The sequence below is a fragment of the Procambarus clarkii genome, chromosome 1, assembly GCF_040958095.1.
Source record: "Procambarus clarkii isolate CNS0578487 chromosome 1, FALCON_Pclarkii_2.0, whole genome shotgun sequence".
NCBI classification, from domain to species: Eukaryota; Metazoa; Arthropoda; class Malacostraca; order Decapoda; family Cambaridae; genus Procambarus; species Procambarus clarkii.
Genome location: NC_091150.1, coordinates 59,090,616 through 59,109,951, shown reverse-complemented (window position 1 = coordinate 59,109,951; position 19,336 = coordinate 59,090,616). Strand labels below are relative to the sequence as shown.

General features: G+C 49.9%; 1 protein-coding gene across 1 annotated transcript in view; it reads left to right on the top strand.

The window, feature by feature from the left end:
- LOC123755425 (synaptogenesis protein syg-2) overlaps window positions 1-19,336 on the top strand; it is a 773,573-nt gene that overhangs the window by 376,349 nt on the left and 377,888 nt on the right. The window contains exon 6 of the mRNA XM_069312426.1: window positions 11,403-11,533. Coding sequence (XP_069168527.1) covers window positions 11,403-11,533 — 131 coding nt within the window. The remainder of the gene's footprint in view (window positions 1-11,402; window positions 11,534-19,336) is intronic.

Genomic DNA, 19,336 nt, shown 5'->3' with positions numbered 1-19,336 from the left:
TCCCAATATGATCTCTTAACCTTGGCTGTTTTTTCGTAAAATCTTACAAAGTTAATTTTCAGAAAATAGTTTTATTAGGAGTTTGTTAAAGAATTCTTATGTAGAAAATATTCACTCTACTCCCATTCATGAGTAAAGTTAAAATCATATCAAGTTCATTTTCAGATAATAGTTTAAATAGAAGTTTAAGGAAATATTATTGACAAAGTTTCAGCTTCGGTCTTATGGAATTCTTATATCGGAAATATTCACATTATTCCAGTTTAGGATTAAAGTAAACATCAGAGGATACCCATATTCTAAGAATTAGAATATGTATATATATATTCATTAAAACTTTGTTAAGTAACTTCTATTGTCAGATGTGTTAGCCAAAACACGACTCGCAAAGCATCTTAAGGAGACACTTACATACTGAGATAATCACTCTTAAACGCTTCTAAACAAAAGTAATTAATATCTTATTTATTCTGTAATAACAAAGAAATAGGCTGCACCAAAGGAATATAATAAATAGTGCAATGCAAGAACTGGTAACAGTGCTGCACACCACGTGACAAATTCTCGTGTATAATACCCCGGGTCCACTCATACCTCGGGTCCACTCATACCCTGGGTCCACTCATACCCCGGGTCCACTCATACCCCGGGTCCATTCATACCCCGGGTCCACTCGTACCCCGGGTCCACTCGTACCCCGGGTCCACTCGTACCCCGGGTCCACTCATACCCCGGGTCCACTCATACCCTGGGTCCACTCATACCTCGGGTCCACTCGTACCCCGGGTCCACTCGTACCCCGGGTTCACTCATACCCTGGGTCCACTCATACCCTGGGTCCACTCATACCCTGGGTCCACTCATACCCAGGGTCCACTCATACCCTGGGTCCACTCATACCCTGGGTCCACTCATACCCCGGGTCCACTCATACCCTGGGTCCACTCATACCCCGGGTCCACTCATACCCCAGGTCCACTCATACCCCAGGTCCACTCATACCCCGGGTCCACTCATACCCCGGGTCCACTCATAACCCGGGTCCACTCATACCCTGGGTCCACTCATACCCCGGGTCCACTCATACCCCGGGTCCACTCATACCCCGGGTCCACTCATACCCCGGGTCCACTCATACCCTGGGTCCACTCATACCCCGGGTCCACTCATACCCTGGGTCCACTCATACCCTGGGTCCACTCATACCCTGGGTCCACTCATACCCCGGGTCCACTCATACCCTGGGTCAACTCATACCCCGGGTCCACTCATACCCCGGGTCCACTCATACCCTGGGTCCACTCATACCCCGGGTCCACTCATACCCTGGGTCCACTCATACCCTGGGTCCACTCATACCCCGGGTCCACTCATACCCTGGGTCAACTCGTACCCTGGGTCCACTCATACCCCGGGTCCACTCATACCCCGGGTCCACTCATACCCTGGGTCCACTCATACCCCGGGTCCACTCATACCCTGGGTCCACTCATACCCTGGGTCCACTCATACCCTGGGTCCACTCATACCCCGGGTCCACTCATACCCCGGGTCCACTCATACCCTGGGTCCACTCATACCCCGGGTCCACTCATACCCCGGGTCCACTCATACCCTGGGTCCACTCATACACTGGGTCCACTCATACCCCGGGTCTACTCATACCCTGGGTCCACTCATACCCAGGGTCCACTCATACCCCGGGTCCACTCATACCCCGCGTCCACTCATACCTCGGGTCGACTCATACCCCGGGTCCACTCATACCCCGGGTCCACTCATACCCTGGGTCCACTCATACCCCGGGTCCACTCATACCCCGGGTCCACTCATACCCCGGGTCCACTCACACCCCGGGTCCACTCATACCCCGGACCACTCATACCCTGGGTCCACTCATACCCCGGGACCACTCATACCCCGGGTCCACTCATACCCCGGGTCCACTCATACCCTGGGTCCACTCATACCCCGGAACCACTCATACCCCGGGACCAATCATACCCCGGGTCCACTCATACCCCGGGACCATTCATACCCCGGGTCCACTCATACCCCGGGTCCACTCATACCCTGGGTCCACTCATACCCTGGGTCTACTCATACCCTGGGTCCACTCATACCCTGGGTCCACTCATACCCTGGGTCCACTCATACCCTGGGTCCACTCATACCCTGGGTCCACTCATACCCTGGGTCCACTCATACCCTGGGTCCACTCATACCCTGGGTCCACTCATACCCCGGGTCCACTCATACCCTGGGTCCACTCATACCCCGGGTCCACTCATACCCTGGGTCCACTCATACCCTGGGTCCACTCATACCCCGGGTCCACTCATACCCCGGGTCCACTCATACCCCGGGTCCACTCACACCCCGGGTCCACTCATACCCCGGGACCACTCATACCCTGGGTCCACTCATACCCCGGGACCACTCATACCCCGGGTCCACTCATACCCCGGGTCCACTCATACCCTGGGTCCACTCATACCCCGGGACCACTCATACCCCGGGTCCACTCATACCCCGGGTCCACTCATACCCCGGGACCATTCATACCCCGGGTCCACTCATACCCCGGGTCCACTCATACCCTGGGTCCACTCATACCCTGGGTCTACTCATACCCTGGGTCCACTCATACCCTGGGTCCACTCATACCCTTGGTCCACTCATACCCTGGGTCCACTCATACCCCGGGTCCACTCATACCCTGGGTCCACTCATACACCGAGTCCACTCATACCCCGGGTCCACTTATACCCAGGTCCACTCATACCAAGGTCCACTCATTCCTCAGGTCCACTCATACCCCGGGTCCACTCATACCCTGGGTCCACTCATACCCTGGGTCCACTCATACCCTGGGTCCACTCATACCCTGGGTCCACTCATACCCTGGGTCCACTCATACCCTGGGTCCACTCATACCCTGGGTCCACTCATACCCCGGGTCCACTCATACCCTGGGTCCACTCATACCCCGGGTCCACTCATACCCCAGGTCCACTCATACCCCAGGTCCACTCATACCCCGGGTCCACTCATACCCCGGGTCCACTCATAACCCGGGTCCACTCATACCCTGGGTCCACTCATACCCCGGGTCCACTCATACCCCGGGTCCACTCATACCCTGGGTCCACTCATACCCCGGGTCCACTCATACCCTGGGTCCACTCATACCCCGGGTCCACTCATACCCTGGGTCCACTCATACCCTGGGTCCACTCATACCCTGGGTCCACTCATACCCCGGGTCCACTCATACCCTGGGTCAACTCATACCCCGGGTCCACTCATACCCCGGGTCCACTCATACCCTGGGTCCACTCATACCCCGGGTCCACTCATACCCCGGGTCCACTCATACCCCGGGTCCACTCATACCCTGGGTCCACTCATACCCCGGGTCCACTCATACCCTGGGTCCACTCATACCCTGGGTCCACTCATACCCTGGGTCCACTCATACCCCGGGTCCACTCATACCCCGGGTCCACTCATACCCTGGGTCCACTCATACCCCGGGTCCACTCATACCCCGGGTCCACTCATACCCTGGGTCCACTCATACCCCGGGTCCACTCATACCCTGGGTCCACTCATACCCTGGGTCCACTCATACCCTGGGTCCACTCATACCCTGGGTCCACTCATACCCCGGGTCCACTCATACCCCGGGTCCACTCATACCCTGGGTCCACTCATACCCCGGGTCCACTCATACCCCGGGTCCACTCATACCCCAGGTCCACTCATACCCCGGGTCCACTCATACCCTGGGTCCACTCATACCCCGGGTCCACTCATACCCCGGGTCCACTCATACCCCGGGTCTACTCATACCCTGGGTCCACTCATACCCCTCGTCCACTCATACCCCGGGTCCACTCATACCCCGCGTCCACTCATACCTCGGGTCCACTCATACCCCGGGTCCACTCATACCCTGGGTCCACTCATACCCTGGGTCCACTCATACCCCGGGTCCACTCATACCCCGGGTCCACTCATACCCCGGGTCCACTCACACCCCGGGTCCACTCATACCCCGGGACCACTCATACCCTGGGTCCACTCATACCCCGGGACCACTCATACCCCGGGTCCACTCATACCCCGGGTCCACTCATACCCCGGGTCCACTCATACCCCGGGACCACTCATACCCCGGGTCCACTCATACCCCGGGTCCACTCATACCCCGGGACCATTCATACCCCGGGTCCACTCATACCCCGGGTCCACTCATACCCTGGGTCCACTCATACCCTGGGTCCACTCATACCCTGGGTCCACTCATACCCTGGGTCCACTCATACCCTGGGTCCACTCATACCCTGGGTCCACTCATACCCTGGGTCCACTCATACCCCGGGTCCACTCATACCCTGGGTCCACTCATACACCGAGTCCACTCATACCCCGGGTCCACTTATACCCAGGTCCACTCATACCAAGGTCCACTCATTCCTCAGGTCCACTCATACCCCAGGTCCAATCATACCCTGGGTCCATTCATACCCTGGGTCCACTCATACCCTGGGTCCACTCATTCCCCGGGTCCACTCATACCCTATGTCCACTTATACCCTGGGTCCACTCATACCCTGGGTCCACTCATACCCCGGGTCCACTCATACCCTGGGTCCACTCATACCCCAGGTCCACTCATACCCTGGGTCCACTCATACCCTGGGTCCACTCATACCCTGGGTCCACTCATTCCCCGGGTCCACTCATACCCTGGGTCCACTCATACCCTGGGTCCACTCATACCCTGGGTCCACTCATACCCTGGGTCCACTCATACCCTGGGTCCACTCATACCCCAGGTCCACTCATACCCTGGGTCCACTCATACCCCGGGTCCACTCATACCCCGGGTCCACTCATACTTTGGGTCCACTCATACCCCGGGTCCACTCATACCCCGTGTCCACTCATACCCCGGGTCCACTCATACCCCGGGTTCACTCATACCCCGGGTCCACTCATATTTAGGGTCCACTCATATCCCGGGTCCACTCATACCCTGGGTCCACTCATACCCCGGGTCCACTCATACCCCGGGTCCACTCATACCCCGGGTCCACTCATACCCCGGGTCCACTCATACCCCGGGTCCACTCAAACCCCGGGTCCACTCATACCCCGGGTCCACTCATACCCCGGGTCCACTCATACCCCGGGTCCACTCATACCCCAGGTCCACTCATACCCCGGACCAATGCCTACTCTCATACAATATACAATGGGAGATTACAATAGCATAAATGAACACACGTCATCAAGATAAAATAGATGGCGACCCATACAGGGTACAAGAACTTAACATTTCTACTTACATCCCCTTGTCCTTCTTTTTGTAAATATAAAGACTGTGCTTTATTGACAATATAGACTGTGTCTATCTAGTCAATACCCCTTTGTATCTCGTATGCTGCGATCATGTTTCTTCTGGTTCTTATCTCCTCCAGGTTTGTGATGTTTAGTTCCCTTAATATATCCTGTTAGCTCTGACTCCGGTCTTCTTGCACACTTTTGCACTTTTTCAGCGTTGTGGTTGGCATTACCCAAGTCAAAACTGAGTCTTGATTGTTGAAGATTATCCAGATATCTGGTGGTGCAGATATCATTACAGGAATAATCCCGGCACCAACAATTTTCTTCTCATTAGCCGTAATTAAGGCGTTACGTATTCACCAAGTTGTGCTTATTACTACTAACTACTATTTTTCACACACACACACACACACACACACACACACACACACACACACACACACACACACACACACACACACACACACACAGTTCTGCATATTTTTGGATTGTCAGAAAGCCTTTGATACAGTGCCACACAAGAGGCTAGTGCGAAAGTTGGAGATGCAGGCTGGAGTGAGAGGGAAGGTACTCCGGTGGATAGAGGAGTACCTAAGCAACAGGAGACAACGAGTCTGTGTGAGGGGTGAGGTCTCAGATTGGCGAGACGTCACAAGTGGAGTCCCGCAGGGGTCAGTCCTTGGACCTATACTGTTTCTGGTATATGTAAATGATCTCCCAGAGGGTATAGATTCGTTCCTCTCAATGTTTGCCGACGATGCAAAAATTATGAGGAGGATTGAAACAGAGGATGATAGTAGGAGGCTACAAGATGACCTGGATAGACTGAGTGAATGGTCCAACAAATGGCTGTTGAAGTTCAACCCGAGTAAATGCAAAGTAATGAAACTAGGAAGTGGAAACAGGAGGCCAGGCACAGGATACAGAATAGGAGATGAAGTACTTAATGAAACAGACAGAGAGAAAGATCTAGGAGTTGATATCACACCAAACCTGTCTCCTGAAGCCCACATAAAGAGAATAACGTCTGCGGCATATGCGAGGCTGGCTAACATCAGAACGGCGTTCAGGAACCTGTGTAAGGAAGCATTCAGAATCTTGTACACCACATATGTAAGACCAATCCTGGAGTATGCGGCCCCAGCATGGAGCCCGTACCTTGTCAAGCACAAGACGAAGCTGGAAAAAGTCCAAAGGTATGCTACTAGACTAGTCCCAGAACTAAGAGGCATGAGTTATGAGGAAAGGCTGCGGGAAATGCACCTCACGACACTGGAAGACAGAAGAGTAAGGGGGGACATGATCACAACCTACAAAATCCTCAGGGGAATCGACCGGGTAAACAAGGATGAACTATTCAACACTGGTGGGACGCGAACAAGGGGACACAGGTGGAAGCTGAGTACCCAAATGAGCCACAGAGACGTTAGAAAGAACTTTTTCAGTGTCAGAGTAGTTAGTAAATGGAATGCATTAGGAAGTGATGTGGTGGAGGCTGACTCCATACACAGTTTCAAATGTAGATATGATAAAGCCCAATAGGCTCAGGAATCTGTACACCAGTTGATTGACGGTTGAGAGGCGGGACCAAAGAGCCAGAGCTCAACCCCCGCAAGCACAATTAGGTGAGTACAATTAGGTGAGTACACACACACACACACACACACACACACACACACACACACACACACACACACACACACACACACACACACACACACACACTCACACACACACACACACAGGCGAACAGGCGAGGACAGGTATACAGAGAATGACAGAGAGGTGTGTGAAGAACTCAACAAGAGGTTTCAGGAGGTCTTCACAATAGAACAAGGTGAGGTCACTGTGCTAGGAGAAAGGGAGGTAAACCAGGCGGCCTTGGAAGAGTTCGAAATTACGAGAGAGGTGGTCAAGAGACACCTGCTAGATCTGGATGTTAGAAAGGCTGTTGGTCCAGATGGGATCTCACCATGGGTACTGAAAGAGTGTGCAGAGGCACTTTGCTTGCCACTCTTCATAGTGTAAGTCACTGGAGACGGGAGACCTACCAGAAATATGGAAGACGGCGAATGTGGTCCCAATATACAAAAAGGGCGACAGGCAAGAGGCACTGAACTACAGGCCAGTGTCCTTGACTTGTATACCATGCAAGGTGATGGAGAAGATCGTGAGAAAAAACCTGGTAACACATCTGGAGAGAAGGGACTTCGTGACAAATCGCCAACATGGGTTCAGGGAGGGTAAATCTTGCCTTACAGGCTTGATAGAATTCTACGATCAGGTGGCAAAGATTAAGCAAGAAAGAGAGGGCTGGGAGGACTGCATTTTCTTGGATTGTCGGAAAGCCTTTGACACAGTACCGCATAAGAGGCTGGTACATAAGCTGGAGAGACAGGCAGGTGTAGCTGGTAAGGTGCTCCAGTGGATAAGGGAGTATCTAAGCAATAGGAAGCAGAGAGTTATGGTGAGGGGTGAGACCTCCGTTTGACGTGAAGTCACCAGTGGAGTCCCACAGGGCTCTGTACTCGGTCCTATCTTGTTTCTGATATATGTAAATGATCTCCCGGAGGGTATCAATTCATTTCTCTCAATGTTTGCTGACGATGCTAAAATTATGAGAAGGATTAAAACAGAAGAGGACTGTTTGAGGCTTCAAGAAGACCTAGACAAGCTGAAGGAATGGTCGAACAAATGGTTGTTAGAGTTTAACCCAACCAAATGTAATGTAATGAAGATAGGTGTAGGGAGCAGGAGGCCAGATACAAGGTATCATCTGGGAGAGGAAATTCTTCAGGAGTCAGAGAAGGAAAAAGACTTGGGGGTTGATATCACGCCAGACCTGTCTCCTGCAGCACATATCAAGCGGATAACATCAGCGGCATATGCCAGGCTGGCCAACATACGAACGGCATTCAAAAACTTGTGTAAAGAATCCTTCAGAACTTTGTATACCACATATGTCAGGCCAATCCTGGAGTATGCAGCCCCAGCGTGGAGTCCATATCTAGTCAAGGATAAGACTAAACTGGAAAAGGTTCAAAGGTTTGCCACCAGACTAGTATCCGAGCTGAGAGGTATGAGCTACGAGGAGAGACTACGGGAATTAAACCTCACTTCGCTGGAAGACAGAAGAGTTAGGGGGGACATGATCACCACATTCAAGATTCTGAAGGGAATTGATAGGGTAGATAAAGACAGTCTATTTAACACAAGGGGAACACGCACAAGGGGACACAGGTGGAAACTGAGTGCCCAAATGAGCCACAGAGATATTAGAAAGAACTTTTTTAGTGTCAGTGTGGTAGACAAATGGAATGCATTAGGAGGTGATGTGGTGGAGGCTGACTCCATACACAGTTTCAAGTGTAGATATGATAGAGCCCGATAGGCTCAGGAATCTGTACACCTGTTGATTGACGGTTGAGAGGCGGGACCAAAGAGCCAGAGCTCAACCCCCGCAAACACAACTAGGTGAGTACAACTAGGTGAGTACAAACACACACACACACACAGAGGAAGCAGCTCTGTAACAGCTGTCTAACAACCAGGTACCTATTAACTGCTAGGTAACAGGGGCATTCAGGGTGAAAGAAACTTTGCCTATTTGTTTCTGGGTGGTCCGGGAATCGAACCCGGGCCACAGAATTACGAGTCCTGCGCACTGTCCCTTCAGCTACCAGACCCCTGATGAAGAGTGCCGTGATGCATCAGACCTGTGCAATGTCTGCCTCGGCAGTATGGAGCATGGTGCTGCAACATGGCCGGGGCGGTTGGGCCCCGGGCAGCTGGGCCCCGGGCAGCTGGGCCCCTGGGCGGCTGGGCCCCGGGCAGCTGGGCCCCGGGCAGCTGGGCCCCGGGCAGCTGGGCCCCTGGGCGGCTGGGGTAATGCTTCAGGTTATATGCAACTTCAGTTACTGACGACTCCTGGCCCTGTGGCTCAGCCAACACTTACCCATAGATACACACTTTATACTGCGAGCAAACATGTGTTTTTGACTTGCATCATTCCCCCACACACACCTGGCCCTCGTGCCACACACCTGGCCCTCGTGGCACACACACCTGGCCCTCGTGCCACACACACCTGGCCCTCGTGGCACACACACCTGGCCCTCGTGCCGCACACACCTGGCCCTCGTGCCACACACACCTGGCCCTCGTGGCACACACACCTGGCCCTCGTGTCACACACACCTGGCCCTCGTGGCACACACACCTGGCGCTCGTGCCACACACACCTGGCCCTCGTGCCGCACACACCTGGCCCTCGTGCCACACACACCTGGCCCTCGTGCCACACACACCTGGCCCTCGTGCCGCACACACCTGGCCCTCGTGCCACACACACCTGGCCCTCGTGGCACACACACCTGGCCCTCGTGCCACACACACCTGGCCCTCGTGCCGCACACACCTGGCCCTCGTGGCACACACACCTGGCCCTCGTGCCACACACCTGGCCCTCGTGGCACACACACCTGGCCCTCGTGCCACACACACCTGGCCCTCGTGGCATACACACCTGGCCCTCGTGCCGCACACACCTGGCCCTCGTGCCGCACACACCTGGCCCTCGTGCCGCACACACCTGGCCCTCGTGCCGCACACACCTGGCCCTCGTGCCACACACACCTGGCCCTCGTGCCACACACCTGGCCCTCGTGCCACACACACCTGGCCCTCGTGCCACACACACCTGGCCCTCGTGCCACACACACCTGGCCCTCGTGCCACACACACCTGGCCCTCGTGGCACACACACCTGGCCCTCGTGCCACACACACCTGGCCCTCGTGCCGCACACACCTGGCCCTCGTGCCACACACACCTGGCTCTCGTGCCACACACCTGGCCCTCGTGGCACACACACCTGGCCCTCGTGCCACACACACCTGGCCCTCGTGGCACACACACCTGGCCCTCGTGCCGCACACACCTGGCCCTCGTGCCACACACACCTGGCCCTCGTGCCACACACACCTGGCCCTCGTGGCACACACACCTGGCCTTCGTGCCACACACACCTGGCCCTCGTGGCACACACACCTGGCCCTCGTGCCACACACACCTGGCCCTCGTGCCGCACACACCTGGCCCTCGTGCCACACACACCTGGCCCTCGTGCCGCACACACCTGGCCCTCGTGCCACACACCTTGCCTTCGTGTCCCCCACGCACCTGACACTCGTGTTGTACCCTCTCTGTGCAATAAATATATGCTCTTGATTATTATTTAATGTGTTGGATAACGGAAACTATAGTTATCGGACATCTGGGGACCAAGTTAAGTGAGCAGGTTCTTCACACGGGAATGTTGGGTTAAGCGGAAGTTGAATTTATTTATAAGTTAATATTTGAATATACATATAAATCGTGTATCTATCTCACCTTGTAACCTGATGCCTTCCCTGCTCACACAGTTGCCAGTATACCTGGTGTTATCTACCTGTACCCTGACAATGATGCCTTCCCTGCTCACACAGTTGCCAGTATACCTGGTGTTATCTACCTGTACCCTGACAATGATGCCCTCCCTGCTCACACAGTTGCCAGTATACCTGGTGTTATCTACCTGTACCCTGACAATGATGCCCTCCCTGCTCACACAGTTGCCAGTATACCTGGTGTTATCTACCTGTACCCTGACAATGATGCCTTCCCTGCTCACACAGTTGCCAGTATACCTGGTGTTATCTACCTGTACCCTGACAATGATGCCCTCCCTGCTCACACAGTTGCCAGTATACCTGGTGTTATCTACCTGCACCCTGACAATGATGCCCTCCCTGCTCACACAGTTGCCAATATACCTGGTGTTATCTACCTGTACCCTGACAATGATGCCCTCCCTGCTCACACAGTTGCCAATATACCTGGTGTTATCTACCTGTACCCTGACAATGATGCCCTCCCTGCCCACAGTTGCCAGTATACCTGGTGTTATCTACCTGTACCCTGACAATGATGCCCTCCCTGCCCACAGTTGCCAATATACCTGGTGTTATCTACCTGTACCCTGACAATGATGCCCTCCCTGCCCACAGTTGCCCCGAGGGTGACCCTGAGGCTCGGGTACAACCTCCAGACGCGGCCGGTCACCGAGGGAGAGGACGTCTACTTCGAGTGTGAGGTGGCCAGCAACCCTCCGCCCTTCTCCATCACTTGGTACAGGAATGTGAGTACACCTTACCTGGAGCGTGACTCTGGCAGCCATCCCTGCACCACGGCTCTCACTTGGGTCACCGCCTCACACTTTAAGTCAAACAATTTCCTATAACTTTTAATTTGCAAAATTAAACTTGACCTAACTCTCGGGTTCGGTGTTAGCCTAACACGTTGGGCGCCAGATGCAGTTTCTTAAGTAAGGAGGAATTTAGAGTGGTTTACACTGTCTACGTGAGACCAGTGTTAAAGTATGCCGCCCCATCATGGAGCTCCCACCTGATGAAACACAAAAAAGAAGCTGAAAAAGTTCGGAAGTTTGTGACAAGGCTCGTTCCAGAATAGCGAGAGATGGGGGTATGAAGAGTGACTGAAAAAACTGAACCTGACGACGCTATAAGAAAAGAAAAGAGGAGGATAATATGATAGAGAGATACAATATACTTAAGGGGATTGGCTGTAGAATTAGATGAAATGTTCACAGTGAATACCATCAGAACAAGGGGTCATGGGTGGAAGCTGGAAACTCAGATGAGTCATAGAGATGTTAGAAAGTTTTCATTTAGCATAACAGAAGTGGGAAAATGGAACGAGCTAAAGGTTGTAGAGGCAAATTCTACTAATTATTTTAAAATTAGATATCATAGGGCAATATAACAGGAGTCATGACTTTAAACAACCGGTGCTAGAAGGCAGGGCCCAAGAACTAATGCTCAATCCTGCAGGCACAAATAGATGAGCTCACACTTCTCAAATGAAGAAAAACATAAGAAACATAGAGAAGGTTCGAGCTAGAGCCACAGATCTGTCATGTTCAGAGAAACATTGTACATATATAAAGTCAAACACAACACAGTAGTAATGACAACACAATAACAACATTAACAGTTATAAACTGTAGAATTACTAATCTGAGTAAATTTACTAAAGTAAAACATAATTGTTTACAATGTACCGACGATGAGATACATTATACACGACACGAGGAAACTTTAGACTTAATTTTACTCAGAAAGTCAGTACGTTGCATACAAGTTAATAAATAATTAACCAACTATTTATACCATAAAGATAATGAGGCTTGCACTCTACACAGAGACCTCGGGCCCAGCCTGGTCACAGGTCGGGCACCACACACATGATATCACTAGTATCACGACGCTTGCACTCTACACAGAGACCTCGGGCCCAGCCTGGCCACAGGTCGGGCACCACACAACTCTACACAGAGACCTCGGGCCCAGCCTGGCCACAGGTCGGGCACCACACACATGATATCAGTAGTATCACGACGCTTGCACTCTACACAGAGACCTCGGGCCCAGCCTGGCCACAGGTCGGGCACCACACACATGATATCACTAGTATCACGACGCTTGCACTCTACACAGAGACCTCGGGCCCAGCCTGGCCACAGGTCGGGCACCACACACATGATATCACTAGTATCTAAAATGTTTGTCAACAAGTCATCTCTTTTTCACATACATTCCTTAATAATTACAAGTATCCACCCGGGTGTAGTCCTCAAGTCTGTGCTCAGTACCTATACTGTACCCTGTAGACCAGCTGCACCTCCATATAGACCAGCTGCACCTCCATATAGACCAGCTGCATCTTCATATATAGACCAGCTGCACCTTCATATATAGACCAGCTGCACCTCCATATAGACCAGCTGCACCTCCATATAGACCAGCTGCACCTTCATATATAGACCAGCTGCACCTTCATATATAGACCAGCTGCACTTCCATATAGACCAGCTGCACCTCCATATAGACCAGCTGCACCTCCATATAGACCAGCTGCACCTTCATATAGACCAGCTGCACCTCCATATAGACCAGCTGCACCTCCATATAGACCAGCTGCACCTCCATATAGACCAGCTGCACCTCCATATAGACCAGCTGCACCTTCATATAGACCAGCTGAACCTCTATACAAGTCACGATGGTAAACTCATGATCAATGTAAGTAACAGAAATCATGGTACTAGTGAAGAAACACGTACCAGAAGGATGGAGTGGGTATACTAGTGAAGGAACACGTACCAGAAGGATGGAGTGGGTATACTAGTGAAGGAACACGTACCAGAAGGATGGAGTGGGTATACTAGTGAAGGAACACGTACCAGAAGGATAGAGTGGGTATACTAGTGAAGGAACACGTACCAGAAGGATGGAGTGGGTATACTAGTGAAGGAACACGTACCAGAAGGATAGAGTGGGTATACTAGTGAAGGAACACGTACCAGAAGGATAGAGTGGGTATACTAGTGAAGAAACACATACCAGAAGGATGGAGTGGGTATACTAGTGAAGGAACACGTACCAGAAGGATAGAGTGGGTATACTAGTGAAGGAACACGTACCAGAAGGATAGAGTGGGTATACTAGTGAAGGAACACGTACCAGAAGGATAGAGTGGGTATACTAGTGAAGGAACACGTACCAGAAGGATGGAGTGGGTATACTAGTGAAGGAACACGTACCAGAAGGATGGAGTGGGTATACTTGTGTAGGAACACATACCAGAAGGATGGAGTGGGTATACTTGTGTAGGAACACATGCCAGAGGTAAGATATGCATTAGTCTAAATAAAGAACTCTGTAGTTGCTTCCATATCAACATAACAAACTACTGTCATTATGCAGACTGGCAGTTATTATCGTGTTCATAGTAACACTATGAACGAAGAATTTATCTGTCTGCCCTCTGGCTTCCCAGCTGACGATCTATGTATCCCTGATTGTTTGCATCCTAAACTAGCTATTACATGCCACTATTTAGTGTCTTGGTGGCGTGAACTATTCAGTACTACAACTCGTATGGTTCCTGTACATACTCCGCTTCTCTATGCTTCTAAAGGTTTATACAACGTTGAACCTTTAAAACATACTAGACATTTGATTAACATATCTTCTCAAATCATTAGACATTTACATGTATCAAATCAGGTACGCCTAAGTAGCTGAGATATGGATTATTGTCCTATGTGAAAATTTCTTACTAAAATAGGATCACACGATTAGGTGTTTTTATTTTTGTATTATTTACTTTCTATTTTTGTCCATTGTTGTCAAAACTAAAAGCAACAGAAGCTGGCTGTCGCGAAGGGTTGTGTCTAATGTTTCATGTTCCTCTGTTGCTCTAGTTCTTCTGCAACCCTTGCAGAGTGTCTCCTTGTGGATTAGTGGGGCTCACGTACGACTCCCTGAGTCTGGTGAGGGTTACCTTGGCCCTCTCTCCGGGTGTTGTACGTGCTAAGGTACACTCTCTTAGGGATCTTATTCGGTTCAACGGACCTCCTGCTGGAGCGGCCGCATTTGGTGGATGGGAGGGTGTCCAGGCTGGGATAAAACAGTTTAAGAGGTCTTTGCACATGTGTGGGAGAATATGTGAGGGAAAAGGACTCCTGTTAAGAAGTGGGAGCACCGCTGTCGACGACTCATCCCTTTCTGCACAGGCCAGGACTCGGCTTCCCTAACTGACCTGGAAGGAAGTCTCCCCTGGCTCCGAGACCCAGACTTTTGAAGTTAATGTTGTATGGATACCGAACTGACTTCTCTTACAGACTGGCTCGTGGGGATTGGACGATCATGTCCACCGTGTCGGCGGGTGATGGAAGATTGGGCTTCGTAGCTCCGGCTCCAAAGGGATCAGACCACGCTCCTTTGTTGATTCACCTGAATGACCCTCTCTGCTCCTCTTCAACTTCCGTGGGAGGGTACAGCCCCAAGCCACTGGTGGTGACCACCTCGTTGTCTGGAGTGGCTCCATCTCTTGGTGTGACAACGACGCTTTTTAACCCCCTCATACTGGCGGAGCTCAGCGCCACACCTACCACACTCGAATGTGCACTGTTCGTTCCAACTCGTCTACGTTCCAAGATTTGTTTGGTTCTGCCAAGTGGACTAAGTATTTTGACCTTTCTAACAGTGATCGTACACATCCTGATGACTTACACATCCGTCAACACAGGATGATTCAGTTGATACCCGTGTCACTTTTAGCCCCACCCGCACTGGCACAGGTGTAGTTGCAACCCTTCTCAGGAGGCACCAGACCGCCTGGCAGCGTTGTCCTGCATGGGTGAGACCCCTGCTTGGGTCTCCAAAAATGCCAGCATCTGCACAGTCATTCTTATGCTCTATCCCAGCAAACACTTTACGTCTTTTGACATTTTTAATTGGTCGCAGAAAGGTGACGCTGTACCTGTTTATATAAAGTCGTCTTTCTAACATGTATAATACGTTAAATTCACTCAATCAAATCGTAGACTTTTTTTGCAAATATAGAACTGCCTGTTTAAAACGTTTCTAATTTAAATTAACTACAAATACTTAACGTTTGTGTGCACTTCAAATCTACATTTGAAACTGTGTATTGGAGTCAGCCTCCACCACACCACTGCTTAATACATTTCATTTATTATCTACTCTGACACTGAAAAAAAAAATATTTTTAATGTCTCTGTGGCCTATTTGGGTACTTAGTTTACACCTGTGTCTCTTTATTCATGTTCCACCCATGCTAAAGAGTTTGTCTTTGTCACATTGTCAATTCCTCTGAGAATTTTGTAGGTGGTTATCATGTTTCCGCTTACTCTTCTGTTTCCAAGAACGTGAGGGTCATACCCTTATGTATACCCCTAGTCTTTCCTATGTGTGTGTGTGTGTATTCACCTAGTTGTGTTTGTGGGGGTTGAGCTTTGCTCTTTCGGCCCGCCTCTCAATTGTCAATCAACTGTTTACTAACTGCTATATTTATTTATTTTTTTAACACCACACACACACACCCCAGGAAGCAGCCCGTGACAGCTGACTAACTCCCAGGTACCTATGTACTGCTAGGTAACAGGGGCAATCAGGATAAAAGAAACTTTGCCCATTTATTTCTGCCTGGTACAGGAATCGAACCCGCTCCACAGAATTACGAGTCCTGCGCGCTATCCACCAGGCTACCAGGCCAGCCCCCCCCCCCCACCCTGTGTGTGTGTGTGTGTGTGTGTTTGTGTGCACATGTGGTGTGTGTAGTAGTACTAATAGGTAAGAATTGCCACCAGAACAGGAGTATGGAGGAGTTCCTGGGGGCCTGTAGCGAGAGTGAGTGTAATACAATACTGTCTGTGGTCAACAGCTCTTGGGCTGTACATGGCTATAGGCTCACCGCAGCAGCCAGCCTCGCTCCACCTGTGGGTCGCCCTGGAGCTCCGCTGACGTCGCCCAATACGTCAACGGACCTCCACTCTCCCACCCGCCCCACATCCATTTCTCTCTGTCTTTGTTTTTTTTTTTTGCTCTCTCTCTCTCTCTCTCTCTCTCTCTCTCTCTCTCTCTCTCTCTCTCTCTCTCTCTCTCTCTCTCTCTCTCTCTCTCTCTCTCTCTCTCTCTTGATCTTTGTCTCTCTGCCTGTTAACTTATTTATTTATATATATATTAATTTATTTATATATATGCAAGAAGGTACAATGGGTTTATGAACACATAGCAATGATGTTTATACATTCTTGTAGAGCCACCAACGCGCATCGCGTTTCAGGCAGGTCTTTAATCTAACATATAATTTTAAGTAGGTAATTTGTAGCATAATTTGAGGATTATTTCTAGGTCCATTGTGGTTCAACATAACAACCATGATATAAGATGATAGCAGTGATTACAATGGTGTAGTTATATGGCTTAGGCACATATTCTGGGGTAGAACACGATACAGTGCGAGTGTGAAGCACTAGGTAGAAATATATGAGGATGACATTAGGTACTTTTTGGTGTTACTTTTGAATAAGGGGGAAGGTTGGACAGCTTTTTAATTCGTTAGTGAGTTCATAGACTAGGTCCCTGTATTTGCATAGTGTTTACACAGATTTAGTTTGACTCGGGGATATCAGAAATATTTGTCTGGTGTGGTGATTATGGGTTCTATTACATCCGTCAAGGAAGAGTTTCAGATCAGGGTTGGCATCTAGGAACAGGGTTTTGTATATGTAAAGGGAACAAGAGAATGTGTAAAGTGAGTTTGTTTAGCACGTTGAGGGATTTAAACAGGGGAGAGCTATGTGTTGTCTGAAAGCAGAGTTTGTTGATGTTCTGATAGCAGAATTTTGCTGGGTGATGATGGGCCTGACGGAGTTTGCAGTGGTTGAACCCCATGCACAGATAATGTATGTAAGATAGGGATAGATTATCGCATACTATGAGAAGAGAGCAGAGTTTGGAACATAATGTCTGATTTTAGAAAGTATACCAACCGTTTTTTGAGACTCTTTTTGTTAGTGTGTTGTATGTGGGTGCTGAAGTTGAGTCTCTTATCTATGTATAGGCCAAGGATATTTCCATCCTTTTTATTGCTGATGTTAACATTGTTTATCTGAAGCTGAATTGCATTTGTTGATTTGCTTCCAAATCAGATATAATAGGTCATTGCGATGTTTAGTGTGAGTTTGATGGTTGCCACCCATGAGTGGATTTTTTAAATCGTTATTTGCAACATTATTTAGTGTGTGTGGGTTGAGGTCTGAATAGATGAAGGTATTATCGTCAGTAAATAATATAGGTTTATGAATGTTAGAGACATTAGGCAGATTATTAATGTATACAAGAAATAGGAGAGGCCCTAGGATGTTGCCCTGTGGCACTCCTACGGTTAATGGTAGAGTGGGTGAGGTTATATCATTGATGGCTACATATTGGTGTCTGTCATTAAGATAGGATCGGATATAGTTCAGGGCATGGCCTCGGATTCATTAATGGTGAAGTTTGAGTAAGAGGTAGTTATGATTAACAGTATCAAAGGCCTTTCTCAGGTCATTCATTTTCACACTTATTTATTTCATGGGAAAGTTTCCTAGTACAATCATATAGGGAATTATCATATGAAGAACCTGGTGAAACTACAAGCAAGAGCTATAATCCTTCATCAGCTAAGTTAAAACCTACTCCTAGAGGCCCATTTATTTAATGAGCCTGTTAAGTGCATCAGTAGGAATAGCCTTAATTCATTAACAACATTATATAACAATCATATAAGGAACAGAATGACCTTGTGATAACTGTGTGATAGAGCCTTCATGTGACCAGTTGACCTGATCTCCCGTGTATCAACCTCTTCAGAGAACAAGTTCCAGATGCGAGTTAGCCTAGGAGTGAATGATGTATATAAGTATATTGGATGTATACTCCATCATCAGCGACTGATGGAGTGATGTTCTTGAAAATAGCACTTCCAGAATGAGACAGCTTAGTGCTATGAATGAAGGTTGACAGCTTAGTGCTATGAGTGACAACTACTGGTAGTCCACGGTGTTGGGCCAGGTGCGGAACTTTGAGGATGTTGGCCTTGTATATAACAGTAAGACCAACAACGTCACGACGGTGTTGCAGGCTCTGATGTTCAGACCGTTCCCACCAGACTTGGTCAAGACTAAAGACGGGCCTTCTTACCCGTCTCTCCACTTTGTCTAACTGTCTGATGAATGATGGGGGGGGGGGAAGGGAGGCGGTCCAGGAGAGTGATATGCATACTCTAGATGAGAGCAAACTTCTGCTTCATATAAGGTTTTGCAGCCCTTGCTGTCAATAGGGGTGAGAGATGCGCCATAAAGACTGTAAGTTTCCTGGCTGCATTTTGAGCTAGGTTAAGCACGTGGCTCTTTGTTATCATTGAGGAGTCGAACTTCATTCCCAATTTTTCTTTTTTTATGAACACATTAGGTACATCTGCATTTGTGAAGCTACACTAGACTATATAAAGGGGAGTACAGTGTGTCAAAAAGCTAGCTACGTGGTGCTAAAAAATCCCCATCAAACAG